The 15,901-nt window shown below is 46.7% G+C and overlaps 1 protein-coding gene across 2 annotated transcripts in view; it reads left to right on the plus strand.

Annotated features, from left to right (window-relative positions):
- Positions 1-2,336: 2,336 nt before the first annotated feature.
- Positions 2,337-15,901, plus strand: part of LOC105481424 (glypican 4) — a 120,434-nt gene continuing 106,869 nt past the window's right edge. Inside the window, exon 1 of one of the 2 annotated variants that reach the window (XM_071089276.1) lies at positions 2,337-2,425. In XM_071089276.1, coding sequence (XP_070945377.1) covers positions 2,338-2,425 — 88 coding nt within the window. In that variant the 5' untranslated portion in view covers position 2,337. Of the gene's footprint in view, positions 2,426-3,028; positions 3,700-15,901 lie in introns of those variants that run through there. The other variant, XM_011741019.2, reaches the window with a different exon arrangement.

Below are 15,901 nucleotides of genomic sequence, written 5' to 3' on the forward strand. Positions count from 1 at the left end.
AGTTGTACATTCACTGCTGACACTAAAAGAGACCCAGAGCACTGTGTTCTCTGACCACCACCACCAACAACAACAACAAAAAAATAGCATGGGATTTGGTCAGAGGTCTTAGATTTCAGTCTTGGTTCAGCCACCCAAGAGCTCTGTGGCTGTGGACAAGCCACAGAATCTTGCTGAGACTTGGTTTGCTTATCAATTAAAAACAAACAAACAGAAAACACACAAAATGTTCTAAGATACAAGGGTGCACCTGGAAGCACTGTGCGAACTTGTAAAGTGCTATATGACCAAAATGTGGTATATCTGTAAATGGAACATTATTCAGTCATAAAAAGGAATGAAGTACTGATACATGATACCAATATGGATGGACCTTGAAAACATGATGCTAAGCGAAAGAAGTCAGACATAAAAGCCCTGTATTGTATAATTCCATTTCTACAAAATGTCTGGAATAGGCAAATCCATAGAGACAAAGCAGATTAGTGGTTTGTAGGGACTGGAGGGAGAAGAGAAGGAACTTTGAGTGCTTAATGGGTATGTGGTCTCCTTTTGGAGTGATGAAAATGTTCTGTAACTAGTGGTGATGGCTGTACATTATGATTGTACTAAATGCCACTGAAGTGTGCATTTCAAAATGGTTAAAATGGTACCAAATTGCCTAAGTGTGTGCTTTATACTAAAAAAAAAAAAAAAAAAAAAAAAAAAGGTTATATGAAGGTTAATCAGCCTGAGAAGTCATTGATTTTTGCATTTAACATGCAGCCTCCAATTCATTTTTTGGCGTTGAGAGAACTTACAAGGAGTAGGTGCATCTCCACTAAGAAGCCTCTTCTGAAGATAGCAGGGATGGGAGTTGGAGAGGGAAGAAGGAATTCTGGCCCATCTGAAAAGCTTCCCTTCTGGATGGTATTTGTTTCGTAGATTGCCAGTTGTTCACCCTGTTCGTATTTAAATGAAAGGAGGCTTTGAAGTGGGAGCCGCCTCTGAGCAGGGCTTGGGGTTCCTGCCTCCCTTGGTAAAGTTCAGACTTGTCCAGATCTGTTTGTAGCCAGAGGTTACTGTTTCTGGTGGAAAAGGCTCAAGTTTGGGTTAATAATACATTATGAGGAAGAGCAAGAGTAAACCCGGTGGGGCGGGGGCTGCGGCAACAAATGAGTTCCTCCTAGTTGGTGTGAGAAGCAGCTTTCTGATTTGGCCTTCGTGGTTTAGGAGTATCACTTTCTCCCTTATGGTCACTGGCTTCCATTTTATAATAATGTTGGTTGTATCTCAGAGCATGTTCTCCTTGGTGAAGAACATCTTTAAGTAAATGTATCAATCAATGAAAATTAAAAGTGCTCAGCTAAGCCCTAGCAATGCCTTCAGGACTTGATGGTTACCAGTTTAAGGAAAGTCTTGAAAATGGCAGGAAATTCAATTGTAGTTGAATTTGCACATTAAAAAAAAAAAAAAACTGCTCTCCTAGTTTCAGAGTTAAATGTTCTGCCAGCCCACAGAAATTGGAAGTCACAGTTATAGACGGGTCACAATCTATCTGTTTATGTTGATGGTCTGTTAACAAAATGTAGAAGAGTTTGCAAGCGGGCATTCAAAATAACAGCTCCTCATAGCCAGCCATGTCAACGTGGTTTACAAACAACAGTGGAGAAAGTCTCAACAAACCCTCTGAGGGTGATAACTGTAATGATGGTTCGTATCTTTGCCCTATGTAATTTTATGGGAATTGAGAGTCTAGCCAAATAATAAGTTCCAGCCCTTTTTATCTGTCCAGTTCCCAGCACACTCCCGAGGTGTCTGAGGCACTTCTCACCCCAACCTTTTAAAGAAGATTGTAACAATAACAACGGTAATGACAAGTTCCCGAGCTGCACAGTTCCCTTCATTTAAGGAGCCCCGGGAGCTTCAAAAAACACTCATTAATGGAATCTGACAAAGCTTGCAAGATAGGAAGTCTCGCCCATTTCCAGTTTTCTGGTGGAAAAGTGGGGACTGAGTCCCAGAGGGGTGTCAGTCTCTCTCACGGGGCTTGAGTGGGTAGGGGGTTTGGGGGTCCTGGGCTACCATTATTCCATGAAATTCGAGTCAAGAGTCCCGGGTTCTGGACGCCCCCTACCCCGGCGTGCTATTACCAAGTCGCTTCCCATTTCTGGGCCCCAGTTCCCCTACCTAATAGAAGGAAGGGTTGGGCCAAATGGTCTCCAAGATCTCTGCGGTCAACCCTCACTTTGCCCCCTCATCTCGCGGTTGGGGATTTTTCCCGCTTCAGGGTTCGGTTAGACTTGTAACAGAACCGGGTCGGGGTGGGAGTGGCGTCGAGGGGGTGGAGTGTTGCGAATGCGGGAAGGAGAATGCCTGACGGGGTCCTGGACAAATTGGTGTTTCACGAGCACCGTCCTATGGGAAGCAGGTCTGGGGAGACCAGGTGAGGCTCTAGGACGAGCTCAGAGCCCCAAATCCCCCCGCTGCCTGCAGCGAAACAATGTAAATAATGCGCCTTCCCCGCCCAGCCCGGGAGCTGCGCGCATAGGAGCGTCCGCGGGTGCGGGATGGCAGCGGGGAGGCGGATATCGCGGCGGAAGGGGCTCCGCGCGGCTTTTGCCCATAGGCGGCGGGTCAGGTGGCCGCGCGCAAGGCCTGCGGCTCCGACGTGGGCTTCGGGGACAAGTCCCAGGCCGTCCCGGTCCCCAGAACCTGGGCCCTTCAGCCCGGAGTAGTTGGCCTTCCCTTCGCGGCTGGGGGGCGGTGGGCTGGCTCCCCGCCTCCGAGGAGGAGGGGAGGAAGGAGGAGCCGGGTGGGGCGTGTCATGCGAAGGAGCGCCGGGCGCCCGGTGCGGCCCCCTAGGAAGTGGATTTGACCGCTCCGGATCCAACCCGGCTTCCAGGTTTTCTCCCGGCCCGGCCCAGCGTGCTCCCGCCTGTCTCCGGCCCCCCCGACGCCCGCCCCCTCCCCCCGAGTGCCGCCCGCTTGGCCAAGTTTGCGGAGCGTCGCCGCGCACGCCGGCCAGTCAATCAGCGGCAGAGCTGAGAAGGGCACAGCCGCGCGGCGGAGGGCACATTCAGCCGAGCCGAGTCCAGCCGGACGAGCGGACCAGCCCAGGGCAGCGCAAGCCGCGCGCAGCGAACGCCCGCCGCCGCCGACACCCTCCGCGGTCCCCGCGGCGCCTGCCACCCTTCCCTCCTTCTCCACGTCCCCGCCTCGCCGGCCAGCCAGCTTGCCGGGTTCGCTGCCCCGCGGAACCCCGAGGTCACCGGCCCTCGCCTCTGCTTCCCTGGGCCGCGCGCAGCCTCCACGCCCTCCTTCTCCTCCTTTTACCCTGGCCCGGCGCCTGGCACCGGGGACCGTTGCCTGACGCGAGGCCCAGCTCTACTTTTTTGCCCCGCGCCTCCTCCGCCTGCTCGCTTGTTCCACCAACTCCAACTCCTTCTCCCTCTAGCTCCACTCGCTAGTCCCCGACTCCGCCAGCCCTCGGCCCGCTGCCATAGCGCCGCTTCCCGTCCAGTCCCAAAGGTGGGAACGCGTCCGCCCCGGCCCGCACCATGGCACGGTTCGGCTTGCCCGCGCTTCTCTGCACCCTGGCAGTGCTCAACGCCTTGCTGCAGGCTGCCGAGCTCAAGTCGAAAAGTTGCTCGGAAGTGCGACGTCTTTACGTGTCCAAAGGCTTCAACAAGAACGATGCCCCCCTCCACGAGATCAACGGTAGGTGGGCACCCCCGGGAGGTGGGCGTAGAGACCGACACCTCGGAAAGGTGGCTGCAACCCCCTTCCCCCGCCCCGCCGCCCTCAGCGCCGGACGCAGGTACACTAGAGGGAGAAATGGGCAGTCGAGAGAGCAGGAGCGAGCGAGAGAGCCAGGCAGCCCGGGCGCAGGACGTTCCCCGCGGGCGCGGCGCTCCCCGCCTCCAGCACTGCCAGCGGAGGGGAGCCGCCGGGTTGCCCGGTGCCACTGTCGCGCTCCGCTCCCCACCCCCGCTCCCCCTCACCCCCTGCATTATTCGCCGTCCGGGGAAGCCCCTGGGGATACTGGTCCTCAAAGTGCGTGTTACCGGCTCCCTCGCCTTTTCCGGGTTGAACTCCTTATAGGACGCCCCGCTTTGTTGTATGGGTGACCACGAGAGGTCGGGTGGGGGTGGAGGTCGCCAGTGGGGTGTGGTGGAGGGAAACCTTCTGGAGCTTGCTAGATTCTGGGGGTCGCAAAACGTGGAACTTGAGTTGATGTTTCATTGATGTTCTTTTAAAACTCTCTCCCCGCCTCTCTTGAACCGCTGACACGGATTAGGAGTTTTAGTAGCCTCAACGGCTTTAGAAGTCGCCTTTAAAAAGCAAACGACTACCCCTACTCTCCACCCCTCCAAACCCTGACTTTTGGGAACTCTCCTACTTTCCGGAAGGTATCGGACCAGAGGAGTATTTTTCCCCTCTTTCTTTTTTCTTACCTCATTTTAAGGGTTAATTGCACTTTCAATTACAGACCTTTGAAAGGACTAATTACAGGAAACCTGAATCTCAGTTTGGAGATGGTTATGCAAATAGAGACGGCTTAGCCTGTGAAAAAGTTTACCGGATTTTGGCGCCGGTGGGGTGGGATGGGGGCGTGTATGGGGGTATTTGTGAAAGCCTCTCTCCGAGCGCTGGGGAGGCAGCGTTCGGCGGGTGCCCTGCGTCCTTCCCAGCGAGGCCGGCGGCGGTGTCCGGCCGGGTCCCCTCCGGGTCGCACTCTCTTCTTAGCAGCGGCCAACTGTTGCGCGCAGCTCCGCCGGCCGCGCAGGTAGCCCGTTCGCCCTGGGGGCTCAGAAAGCACCATGAATCTAGCTGGCTGGTGGCCAGCGTAATCTAACGGAGGAGTGAGAGATTCGAGCCCGGGGGGCCGAGCCTCCACTCCGAACCTTTCATGGAAGTGAGTGGAGCGCGCCTTTGCCTTGCCGTGCTGGTCTCCGGGTGGGGCGGGCAGCCAGCAAAGGAAATACTGTAATTTCAACCAGGCGCTTCCAAAGGCTTAGGAAGATTTGGGGGTCATTTTTTGGAAGGGCTATTAATAACCTTGGAGATTAAGTGCAGTCATCAATTACATATAAATTACAAAGGTAATTGAGGGAAGTTGTTGGGAACTTTTGGAGTGTAACTGGCATCTGTCTAGAAATAGAACCGAAGAAATTGTTGGAGCAGCCCAGGCGCCCACTGCACCTTGGCAGTTACCAAATAACATGCTCACTACTGATTAGACACTGTTTGCCCTTCAGTTGCCTGTCTTTTCGGGAGCTCAAGTATGTCCTCAAAGCGGCACGATTTTATTGGTTGTAGAGCCCTGAAAAGCCCTCTTTCTTTCCCTTCCTCCCGCCCCGCCAGAAAAAAAAAATGAAGTGAACTAGCAGCCGCCGAAGCTTGGGGGCTCTGCAGGTCAAACCTGGGGCCTTTGTGCCCTGCACAGTTTGGGCCTGGGCACAGTGGAGATGATTGGCGTGAAGGTTACAGTTGTCATTCCCACATTTTGAAGGGGTAGATGCAGCTCTGCACTTAATGGGAATGTGACAAGGTTTCATCTTATGCTCATGCAAACAATATGTGCCTTTGATACTGACTGCAGGCATTCAGCGAGTGGGGTTGTGAAATTGCCCTCCCCAGTTTCCCCAACTTTGCTCTGTGCAGTCTTTCGCTGTGGCAGGGCATCTTCCCCAGCCAGCATCTCAGGAAAAAGGAAGCTTGAAGGGTGCTCAGAGACTCTTCAAATCAAAGGGAACAAAGGGTGTTCCCTTTGATTGTCATCATCCCCAGAAATCACCTGAGGGATATTTGCATATATGTCTATCTGGACATTCCCCCATGCCAAAGATAGGGGAGTTATTAGTGACCAGCAGCAGGAAATGGAAGCTAATGTGCTCACACCCAAAACATTTTATTCTTTTTGTCTTGTCCTTCATCTCCCTCCCAGGGCTGCTGCTTTTATTTCCCCTTTTGAATGACCTACTGGACTGCATTCTCCTGAGGAACAAAGGAAGTGCCTTTTTAGCTGGAATCCTTGGAAGACCACCAAGGACTTTAGCTCATGCAGTGCAATTTCGCACCACTTTCAACAATAACAAAAATGCATGACTGAATGGCTCAAAAATGTGGAGTGTTAGAGGCATTCATTTGAGTCTAGGACACTGTCACAACACAGACGGACCCAAGTAAATACCTTTAGACGGCCAGTATAGAAACAGGCATAATCTTTACCATTGCCCCGGCCTCTCCAGATGCATACATTAGCCTTGTCTTCTCTGGGCTACACTCAGATAATTTTGGTCATTTTTTAAGGGGGATAGTCAATATAGTGACTTGTATTCAGCCTAGATCCGAATGGATTAATTGCCAGGCACTTTCCCTGGGATGGGGGATGTGCTTTTTTCAGTGCAAAACACCCAGGATCATTTTCCAGGTGAAGTATCACAAAGTCTGGGTTTCTAGCTCATTGAACCCCAGGCTCAGCCCAAGTTTAATGTTTTATTCCAGATGGCCTTGCACTTGCCTTCTAGAGGTTTGAACAGGCTTTAAGAATACTCCATGTTCTGGAGGAGTCTCAGTCTTTATGATCATAGTTAGGATAATCTGATGTGCTCTCAAGGGTGTCAGGGAGTACATCATGCTGACAGGGCTTCCAACTGAGGTCCTGCATTGCCTGTCTGCTTGACCCCTGTGCTTTGCAAATAATGCTGAGCCCAGGTGCCATGATCAAAAGGGATCTTTAACACAAAAGTTATGTTTTTGTTCAGATTTCAATGACTGTGTGTTTTTGGAGCTCCTACTATGTGCAGTATCTTCTGCTCAGCATTGTGGAGACAGCAAGAAAGGCAGGAGGGGCTTCTGCCACCAGGACCTTTCCTGTTAGTAGGGAGATAAACCAGGCACACACAAAATTAGAATACAACACTGTGGTGATAAGTGCCATACAAGTGATACAGATGACAAGAAGGGAGTGCCCAGGCATTTCAAAGACAGAAGGGATTTAGGACTCTAATACTATAGAATATTAACTGGGTAAAGCTAGTTCACTAGTAAAAATGAAAATGCTAATGATAATAAGTTTAAAAATCTAACCATTTTCATTATGCCTCCCTCCATAAAGACAAAGGAAAGGTAAAGGGCATGCAACAATGGGCATTTTATTACTCATCTATGTTGAAATTGTTTTTAAGAGTGAGGCAATGGGTTAGAAGCATTCATGAACTTGCCAAAGGTCCTCTTCACAATGACATTGAATGATACTCAGAACTTTGTGCCCTAGTTGCAGTTTTGGAGTTTTTATTTCTTGTTCCCTTTTGTGTTCATGAGCAATGCACATATGATCATGTGCCCACACACACACATACATATGTCCATGCACAAAGGATTCCAGGACTTCTATAAGCTGTTATGAGTACGTGGAAAAAAAGTGCATGTGTATGTGTGTTGGAGAGGTAGCAATACTTTCTAATGGTGAGTTGATTATATATGACACACAGCATGTGTCTTTACGATTTGTAGTCCCCCTTCCCCACCTTAAGTAATGTATTGGATTTTGCAATGAATTTGTGATCTCCTGTTTTGTTGGAATCATCAGTTTGGCTCTGTGTTTCACTTGGGGAGGGTCAAATTGAACCATAGGGCCTATCACTGTAGAAATTGTCCCAAGTAGTTTACAGGAGGTATCTTCTGGACATGTTCAAAAAAAATTTAGTAAAAGTTCTGGCTTCTGCAGCTCAGTCTCTGGTTAGAACATATAAATATAAAATGTCTGATTCAGCATAATTACTGTTTTCCTTTTTTATTTGATTCACGTGGGGTCGCATGCAATTTCAGGATTAACTGGAGACTAGACTGAGGAATGAAAAAGGAAGTTTTTTTGTTATCTATACAAGGGAAACAACATTGGTGTTAATCTGAGGCAGTTGGAAGTGAGTCTCTCTGGCTCCCCAATGACCTTAACTGTTTTAGCACTGAGGTTTTTTCTCATTTATGTTTTAAAAAATGTATTTTGGCCTCATGATAAGGGTTCGTAGCTATCAAATGCTTTCTCTGGGCCTGGCCCTATACCAAGGAACTTACATGATTCTCTCATTTAAAACCCACAACAACCATATGACATCAGAATTATCTCCATTTTACAGACAAGAAAACAGATTCAAAGAGATTATGAAATATGTCCACAATCTTATAGCTAGTGAATGACAGAGGTGGGATTTGAACCCAGGTCTTATTTGTTCTAGAGTATAGTTCATGCTATGTTGTACAGATAGTAAGACAAAGAAGTACCTTCTTTATTCCCATAGAGGTTGTTGAGATATAAACTGTGGAAGGACCTTCAGCTAACTAGTAAGGGACCATCATCAAAACAGCACAATTTTCGCATTATAGTGGAGAGGATCCAGTCACATCTGATCAAACCCAGACATAGACAATCTAGTGTTAATGGTAGAAGGAATATAAATTGTATTTCCTGGACAATACAATTGAGGAGCCAATGAGGGTTTCTGAGGGAGGGGAATGTCGTCAGTCAAGCTGTTTTAGGAAGATAACTAGTGGCTCTTTGGGTTAAGGGTTGGCAAGGCAAGAGATAAAGACAGGGAGGTCTGTCAGCACACTCCCCTTTTAAATAGTTCTTAATTGGTCTACCTGCCTCTTGTCTGTCTCCGCCTCCTAACTCCCTGTTCTATCCTGAACATCGACAGCTTAATTTCCTTACATCACTGCTTCGATTTAGAGTCATTCCTGTGCTTTGAGCTTCAGTGGCTCCAAGCATCTCAAATTATACTTCTTTCATTGAGTCACTTCTGAACTTGCCAGGGTTATGTGCCTGCTTCTTCCTAATTCCCTGTTGGAACCAGATCCATGGTCTTTGTACATAACTGCCTTGTATTATAGTTAACTGTTTGCGCAGGCACGTGTTTGTCTTCTCTCCTCAACTGGAAGCAACTTGAGGGCAAAGATGGCAACTCCTGGTCTTGTTTGTAGGTAGCAGTACCAAGTGTGGTAGGTCAGTGCAATATTTGTTAAACAAGTGGGAGAATGACATAGATAATTCTATTGTGTTTTCTGTCAGGACACTAGTGCTGTAATGAGATTATACTGCCTTGATAGGCAGTATACTGCCTGTCTCTTGATCTCCTAGGAATCTTTTGCATCTAAACGCTTTTTTTTTTTTTTTTTTTTTTTTTTAAGACTGGGTCTCACTGTCGCCCAGACTGGAGTGCAGTGGGGTGATCTTGCCTCATCTCAACCTCTGCCTCCCAGGCTCAAACAATTCTCCTGCCTCAGCCTCCAGAGTAGTTGGGATTATAGGCATGAGCCACTACCACCTGGCTATTTTTTTTTTTTTTTTTTTGAGACTGAGTCTCTGTCGCCCAGGCTGGATTGCAGTCACATGATCTCAGCTCACTGCAGTCTCCACCTCCTAGGTTCAAAGGATTCTCCTGCCTCAGCCTCCCGAATAGCTGGGATTATAGGCGTGTGCCACCATACCTGGCTAATTTTGTATTTTTAGTAGAGACGTGGTTTCACCATGTTGGCCAGGCTGGTCTTGAGCTCCTGACCTCAAATGTCCAGCCTCCCAAAGTGCTGGAATTACAGGCATGAACCACTGTTCCAGGCCTGGATCTAAACACTTTGAATGAAATAAATTTAAAGTAAATCTGCATATGTTGGTATAGCTTGGAGGACATTTTTATTCTTTTGGGGGCGTGCTTGTCTTTACCACTTCATTAATAACTGAATGCTTGTAGGATTTTTTTTTTTTTTGAGACAGAGTTTCGCTCTTGTTTCCCAGGCTGGAGTGCAATGGCACGATCACAGCTCACCACAACTTCCACCTCCTGAGTTCAAGCAATTCTCCTGCCTCAGCCTCCAGAGTAGCTGGGATTACAGGCATGCACCACCACACCCGGCTAATTCTGTATTTTTAGTAGAGATGGGGTTTCTCCATGTTGGTCAAGCTGGTCTGGAACTCCCGACCTCAGGTGATCCGCCCACCTTGGCCTCCCAAAGTGCTGGGATTAAAGGCATGAGCTACTGCACTGGCCAGGATTTTTTTCAGAAAGATTCAAAATTGTTTTTCTTAATGCCTTGAGATATACTTCTTTAAAGAATGAACAGTTGAGACTGTTGTGATTAGGCAATTTGGGGCAAATTTACCACATTAGATTCAGAACATAGAGCTTGTTCAGTGTGCATCAGTTACCTTTTAACACAAAAAAACTCAAGTTTATTGTCTTTACCAAGAAGAACACAAGCTTTGAAGGGTATCAGAATATTTTATATAAATAAACAGAATACTAAAATACAAACAGGTAAAAACTAGCATTTTCAAATCTACTTGGTTAAACATCTGTTGCTTACTATAGAGAACATGAAAGTGCAGAAAATTCATGAAGCGATTCCATCCTGGAGGTAATTTGAAATATTATGTTTAAGTTCTGATGCATTTAATTCAGCAATCTGGTGGGAGAGAAAAATCAAAGAGCTGCATCAGCCAGGTATTCAACTTTTGAAAAAGAAACTCTAACAAATGTTAGAAATTAGTGGAAAAAATTGAATGGGAGAGTTAAAAAAGTCAATAACCTCCAGGAAGCCTGGAAACTATGTAAAAACATCTTATTGGAAGCCCAGATAAATGTGTGCCAGACATCAAAAAGACCAACTGCTTGGGGGAAGATAAAAAGAACCCGGCATGACTAACTGGCAGAGTAAAAGAGGCTGCTTCGGGGAAAAAGGCATCTTTCACAAAATAGAAGGAGTTTAAGCCAGAAGAGGGAAGTCCACTAGGTTTGACAAGGCTCAGGTACAAACTAGAAATTAAGTGGGCTGACAGAGAATTGAAGTTGAACCTTGCAAGGGATTTGAAAGATGGCCTGTGTGATAATAATGGTGAAAAGGGTAGGTTGAGTCCAGCCTATCTGAGGAGAAGCAGTATGGCTTCTTTAAGGGTAAACTGTACCTGATTGATCTCTCAGGGTTCTTTGTGAGAAAAAAAAGCATTAGGATACAGAGAAACAGATATACATCATTTAGGTTTTAAAAAATTATGCAATGGGATTCTAAGGCAAGGAATATTCAGAAAATATATTTACTTTGAGATAAGTGGGGATAGTTGGACAGAGAGGAAGAGTGAAGGAGGGAAGAGACTCCACTGTTGTAGATGGAGTAGTTTACGTGGAGAAGACATGGCTTATTGGAATGAGTAGTTCTAGCCTAACTCTGGCAAATTAGTTGTCAAATACCTTTGGTGAGGTTCTTCCCTCTTTGAAAAATAGGGTGAAGTTGAACCACCTGGCGCCTGGGGAGCTTTTAAAATATACTAATACCTGGGTACCACCCCATACCAATGAAATAATACTTTCTTCAGGAGGGACAAGGCCATGGATGGATGAATGGATGGATATGTGTGTGTGTGTGTGTGTGTGTGTGTGTGTGTGTATATTTTTTTTTAAAATTTATTTATTTTGTTTGAGATGGAGTCTTGCTCTTGTCACTCAGGCTGGAGTGCAATGGCGTGATCTCAACTTACTGTAGCCTCCACCTCCTGGGTTCAAGCAATCCTTCTGCCTCAGCCTCCTGAGTAGCTGGGACTACAGGTGCGTGCTGCCACGCCTGGCTAATTTTTGTATTTTTAGTAGAGATGGGGATTCACCATGTTGGCCAGGCTGGTCTTGAACTCCTGGCCTAAAGTGATCCACCCACCTTGGCCTCCCAAAGTGCTGGTGTTACAGGCATGAGCCACTGTGCCTGGCCCATGGTAGATTTTTTTTTAGACAAAGTCTTGCTCTATCGCCAAGGCTGGGTGAAATGGCATGATCTCCACTCACTGCAACCTCTGCCTCCTGAGTTCAAGTGATTCTCCTGCCTCAGCCTCCCGAGTAGCTAGGATTACAGGCGTGCACCACTACTCCTGGCTAATTTTTTATATTTTTAGTAGAGACAGGGTTTCACCATGTTGGCCAGGCTGGTCTTCAACTCCTGACCTCATGATCTGCCCGCCTCGGCCTCCTAAAGTGCTGGGATTACAGGCGTGAGCCACCATGCCCGGCCTAGTTCCCTTCTATCTCTGAGATTCTATCATTCTAAATTTTCCAATGAGATTTATCACGAAGTGTTGTTTGAGATAAAGCCTTTAGTTTAGACTCAGTGCATGGTTGTTTTAATTTTGGCTAACTTGGATTTAAGAGAAAGGTGTGTCAAACATGGAGGAAAATATTTTCAATCAAGATATAAGTGTGAACCACAACTGGGTGATGCTTTGCTGCAGGTAGAGACATAAGACAAGGACAGTGAGAATGTTTTGGAAAGAATTAGAAAGGAATCCAGCCTTGCTGTCATTTATTGATTAAGTGTCAACATGCTAGGTGATACTTCTTCCCTTTTTCTTTATTGGTAAAATTAAAAAAATCTCTTCATCCCTTACTTTAATGTCCTCTTTGCCATGTGTTCATTCTCTTCAAGTATCTTATCAAGAAATAGAAGTACAGTAAATCCCTAGGCTTCTAGCTGGTGTAACCGTCCAGAACACAGCTGGGAATGTGGAAGTAAGCAGAAAAGCCAAATGATGGAAACAGCTGTCATAAAGACCATGCATTCTATGTGGAGAAAAGGCCTTCAGAAATTTATTATCAGCAATTATTGAATGACTTCTGTATCCAGAGCAGTATGCTGGGTGCAGGGGATTCCAAGAGGTGTCAAGCAGGAATCAAGCTTTTGAGGAGCTTGCATTCAAATTAGGTAGATAGGGTTTATACGTGAGAAGATAAAATGCTTCAGTTATCCAGTTTCCCAGTCTATGGCAGATTAGAAGTAGCAAATGGTACTGGTTGGGGGCCGATGGGAATCACAGGAAGGGATTGTGTTGGAGGCAGGTAAGACTTGACATCTGGAAGAAGTGAGAGAGGACAGTTGGAGGGTGACCAGAAGCTGAACGGGAGACCCAGAACTTGCTGGTCTTGGCAGTTTGAGATCTCCTAGAATGGGCGAATGCTCAAAGCCACCTTTGTAACCATAACTACCGCGGGCAGTAGTATATTTCATTATAGTATTAAATAATGGTGTTTGGCTTATTCTGATTTAAAAGTTCAGAAAGTACATTTTAGAAAGAGTTCCATTACTGGGTGCGATGGCTCACGCCTGTAATCCCAGCACTTTGGGAGGCCGAGGTGGGCAGATCACCTGAGGTTGGGAGTTCGAGACCAGCCTGACCAACATGGAGAAACCCTGTCTCTACTAAAAATATCAAAATTAGCCAGGCGTGGTGGCACATGCTTGTGATCCCAGCTACTCGGGAGGCTGAGTCAGGAGAATCACTTGAACCCGGGAGGCGGAAGTTGCAGTGAGCCGACATCGAGCCATTGTACTCCAGCTTGGGCAACAAGAGCGAAACTCTGTCTCAAAAAAAAAAAAAAAAAAAAAAAAAAGTTCTATTAGAAATACTCAAAATATGAAAACCACCCTTTAAAAAAGGGGAAATTTAGTTAACTTACACATTTACCTATTTAGAGCACCCAGTTTCCCAACAGTGCTGGATCAACAAGGAGTCATTCTACATGTCACTTTGTCTTTTTATTTTAAAAAATATGTTAATGATATATATTATTAATTCAGTGGCTTTTTCACCTCAGAGCTTGTGGTTTATGATTTTGTTCCTCTGCACCTTCTTTTTTCTTTTTATTTTTTTTTTGAGACAGGGTCTTACTCTTTTGTCCAGGCTGGAATGCAGTGGCATGATCTCTGCTCCCTGCAACCTCTGCCACCCAGGTTCAAGAGATTATCCTGCCTCAGCCTTACAAGTAGCTGTGATTATAGGCGTGCACCACCACGTCTGGCTAATTTTTATATTTTTAGTAGAGATGGGCTTTCACCATGTTGGCCAGGCTGGTCTCGAACTCCTGGCCTAAAGTGATCCCTCCTCAGCATCCCAAAGTGCTGGGACAGGTATGAGCCACCACGCCCAGCCCCTCTGCACCTTCTTTTGAAAGCCCTCTAGAACATCCAAGTTTGACTTAGTTCCTGGTACTGTACTACCTGCTGTGGTCAGTTTAGGAAACTGACATTTTGACATGAAGTCAACAACAGTTGGTTCCTAGTTAAGGGTGACACATTTGAATATTGATTTCCCTTGTAAACACTTACCAAACTAGGTAAATGTATAATCATAAGAAACACTAGAAGTTAAGGATAGTCTCTGACTGTGTAGCTGTTTGAACCTTAAAAAAAAGCAAAGCTCGGCTGGGTGTGGGGCTCTCTCCTGTAATCCCATCACTTTGGGAGGTCAAGGCAGGCAGATCACTTGAGGCCAGGAGTTCAAGACCAGCTTGGCCAACATGGTGAAACCCCATCTCTACTAAAAATACAAAAATTAGCTGGGTGTGGTGGTGTGCACCTGTACTCCCAGCTACTCGGGAGGCTGAGGCACAAGGATTGCTTGAACCCGGGAGGCAGAGATTGCAGCAAGACGAGATCACACCACTGCACCCCAGCCTGGGCGACAGTGAGACTCTGTCAAAAAAAAAAAAAAAGTGCAGCTCTATGTGTCCTGTTATGCCAGATCTGAGAGATCATGTATCCCCGGTTCTTATCACACTGCATGGCATGGTGGTAGGTGCTCAAGAACCTTAAGCATGACTTTTTACTTCTGTACTCATTCCAGGATGAGATATTTTTATTCATATCTGCTATGGTCTTACTATATTCTTCCAAAATTCATATGTTGAAATCCTAACCCTCAAGGTGATGGTATTAGGAGGTGGAGCCTTTGGGAAGTAAACCCTCATGAATGTAGAGGCCCCAGAGAAAACCCTTGACACTTGTGCCACATGAAATTATGGTGAGAAGATGGCCCTCTGTGAGGAAGCATACCCTTACCAGAACCCAATCTAGCATCTTGATCTTGGACTTCCTGGCCTCTAGAACTGCAAGCAATACATTTCTGGTGTTTAGAAGCCACCCAGTCTTTGGTATTTTGTTTTAGCAGCCCAAACAGGCTAAGATAACTCTTTATAAATCTAATTATTTTAAGCTATCTCATTTTTTTTTTGGTAACTTTTGCATACATTCAGTACTAGATGCCTAAGTAAGGAAAGTAAAAGGAAAACGTGTTTTCTTACCCCTTAACCTAGAGTGTGGTGCTCTTTCTTGGCTTGCTTGGAGGTGGGCGCTTAGTATTTCATGTGGTTTATTTTAATCCCGGTAGACAAATGATTGCTACTTCTTATGCTGTCTGTTCCAGACATTCAGACATTAGCAGTAACTTGGCTGTGCCTGCAGAGGTGCTCTTTCTTTTCTTTTCTCTCTCTTTCTTTCTTTCCTTCCTTCCTTCCTTCCTTCCTTCCTTCCTTCCTTCCTTCCTTCCTTCCTTCCTTCCTTCCTTCCTTCCTCCCTCCCTCCCTCCCTCCCTCCCTCCCTTCCTTCCTTCTTTTCTTTCTTTCTCTCCTTCTTTCTCTCTTTCTTTCTCCCTCCCTCCTTTTGGGACATAGTTTCGCTCTTGTTGCCCAGGCTGGAGTGCAATGGCATAATCTCGGCTCACTGCAACCTCTGCCTCCTGGGTTCAAGTGATTCTCATGCCCAGCCTCCTGTGTAGCTGGGACTACAGGCACCTGCCACCATGCTCGGCTGATTTTGGTAGAGACAGGTTTCACCATGTTAGCCGGGCTGGTCTTGAACCCCTGACCTCAGGTGATCTGCTTGCCTCGGCCTCCCAAAGTGCTGGGATTACAGGCATAAGCCACTGTACCTGGACTCAGAGGTGCTTTTAGAAGAGGCTACCTTTGCCCCTTTTTGTTGCATCAGCCTTTCTACTAGGTGCTCACTTCTATCTTCTCCTGGAGGCTTGGGTCAGGGCTTGATCTCTGCTTCATCACAGCCATTCTTTTCATGCTAGTTCTTTCTTCACAAAGCCACTTTGTCAGTT

This window comes from Macaca nemestrina, chromosome X (genome assembly GCF_043159975.1).
Source record: "Macaca nemestrina isolate mMacNem1 chromosome X, mMacNem.hap1, whole genome shotgun sequence".
Classification (NCBI taxonomy): domain Eukaryota; kingdom Metazoa; phylum Chordata; class Mammalia; order Primates; family Cercopithecidae; genus Macaca; species Macaca nemestrina.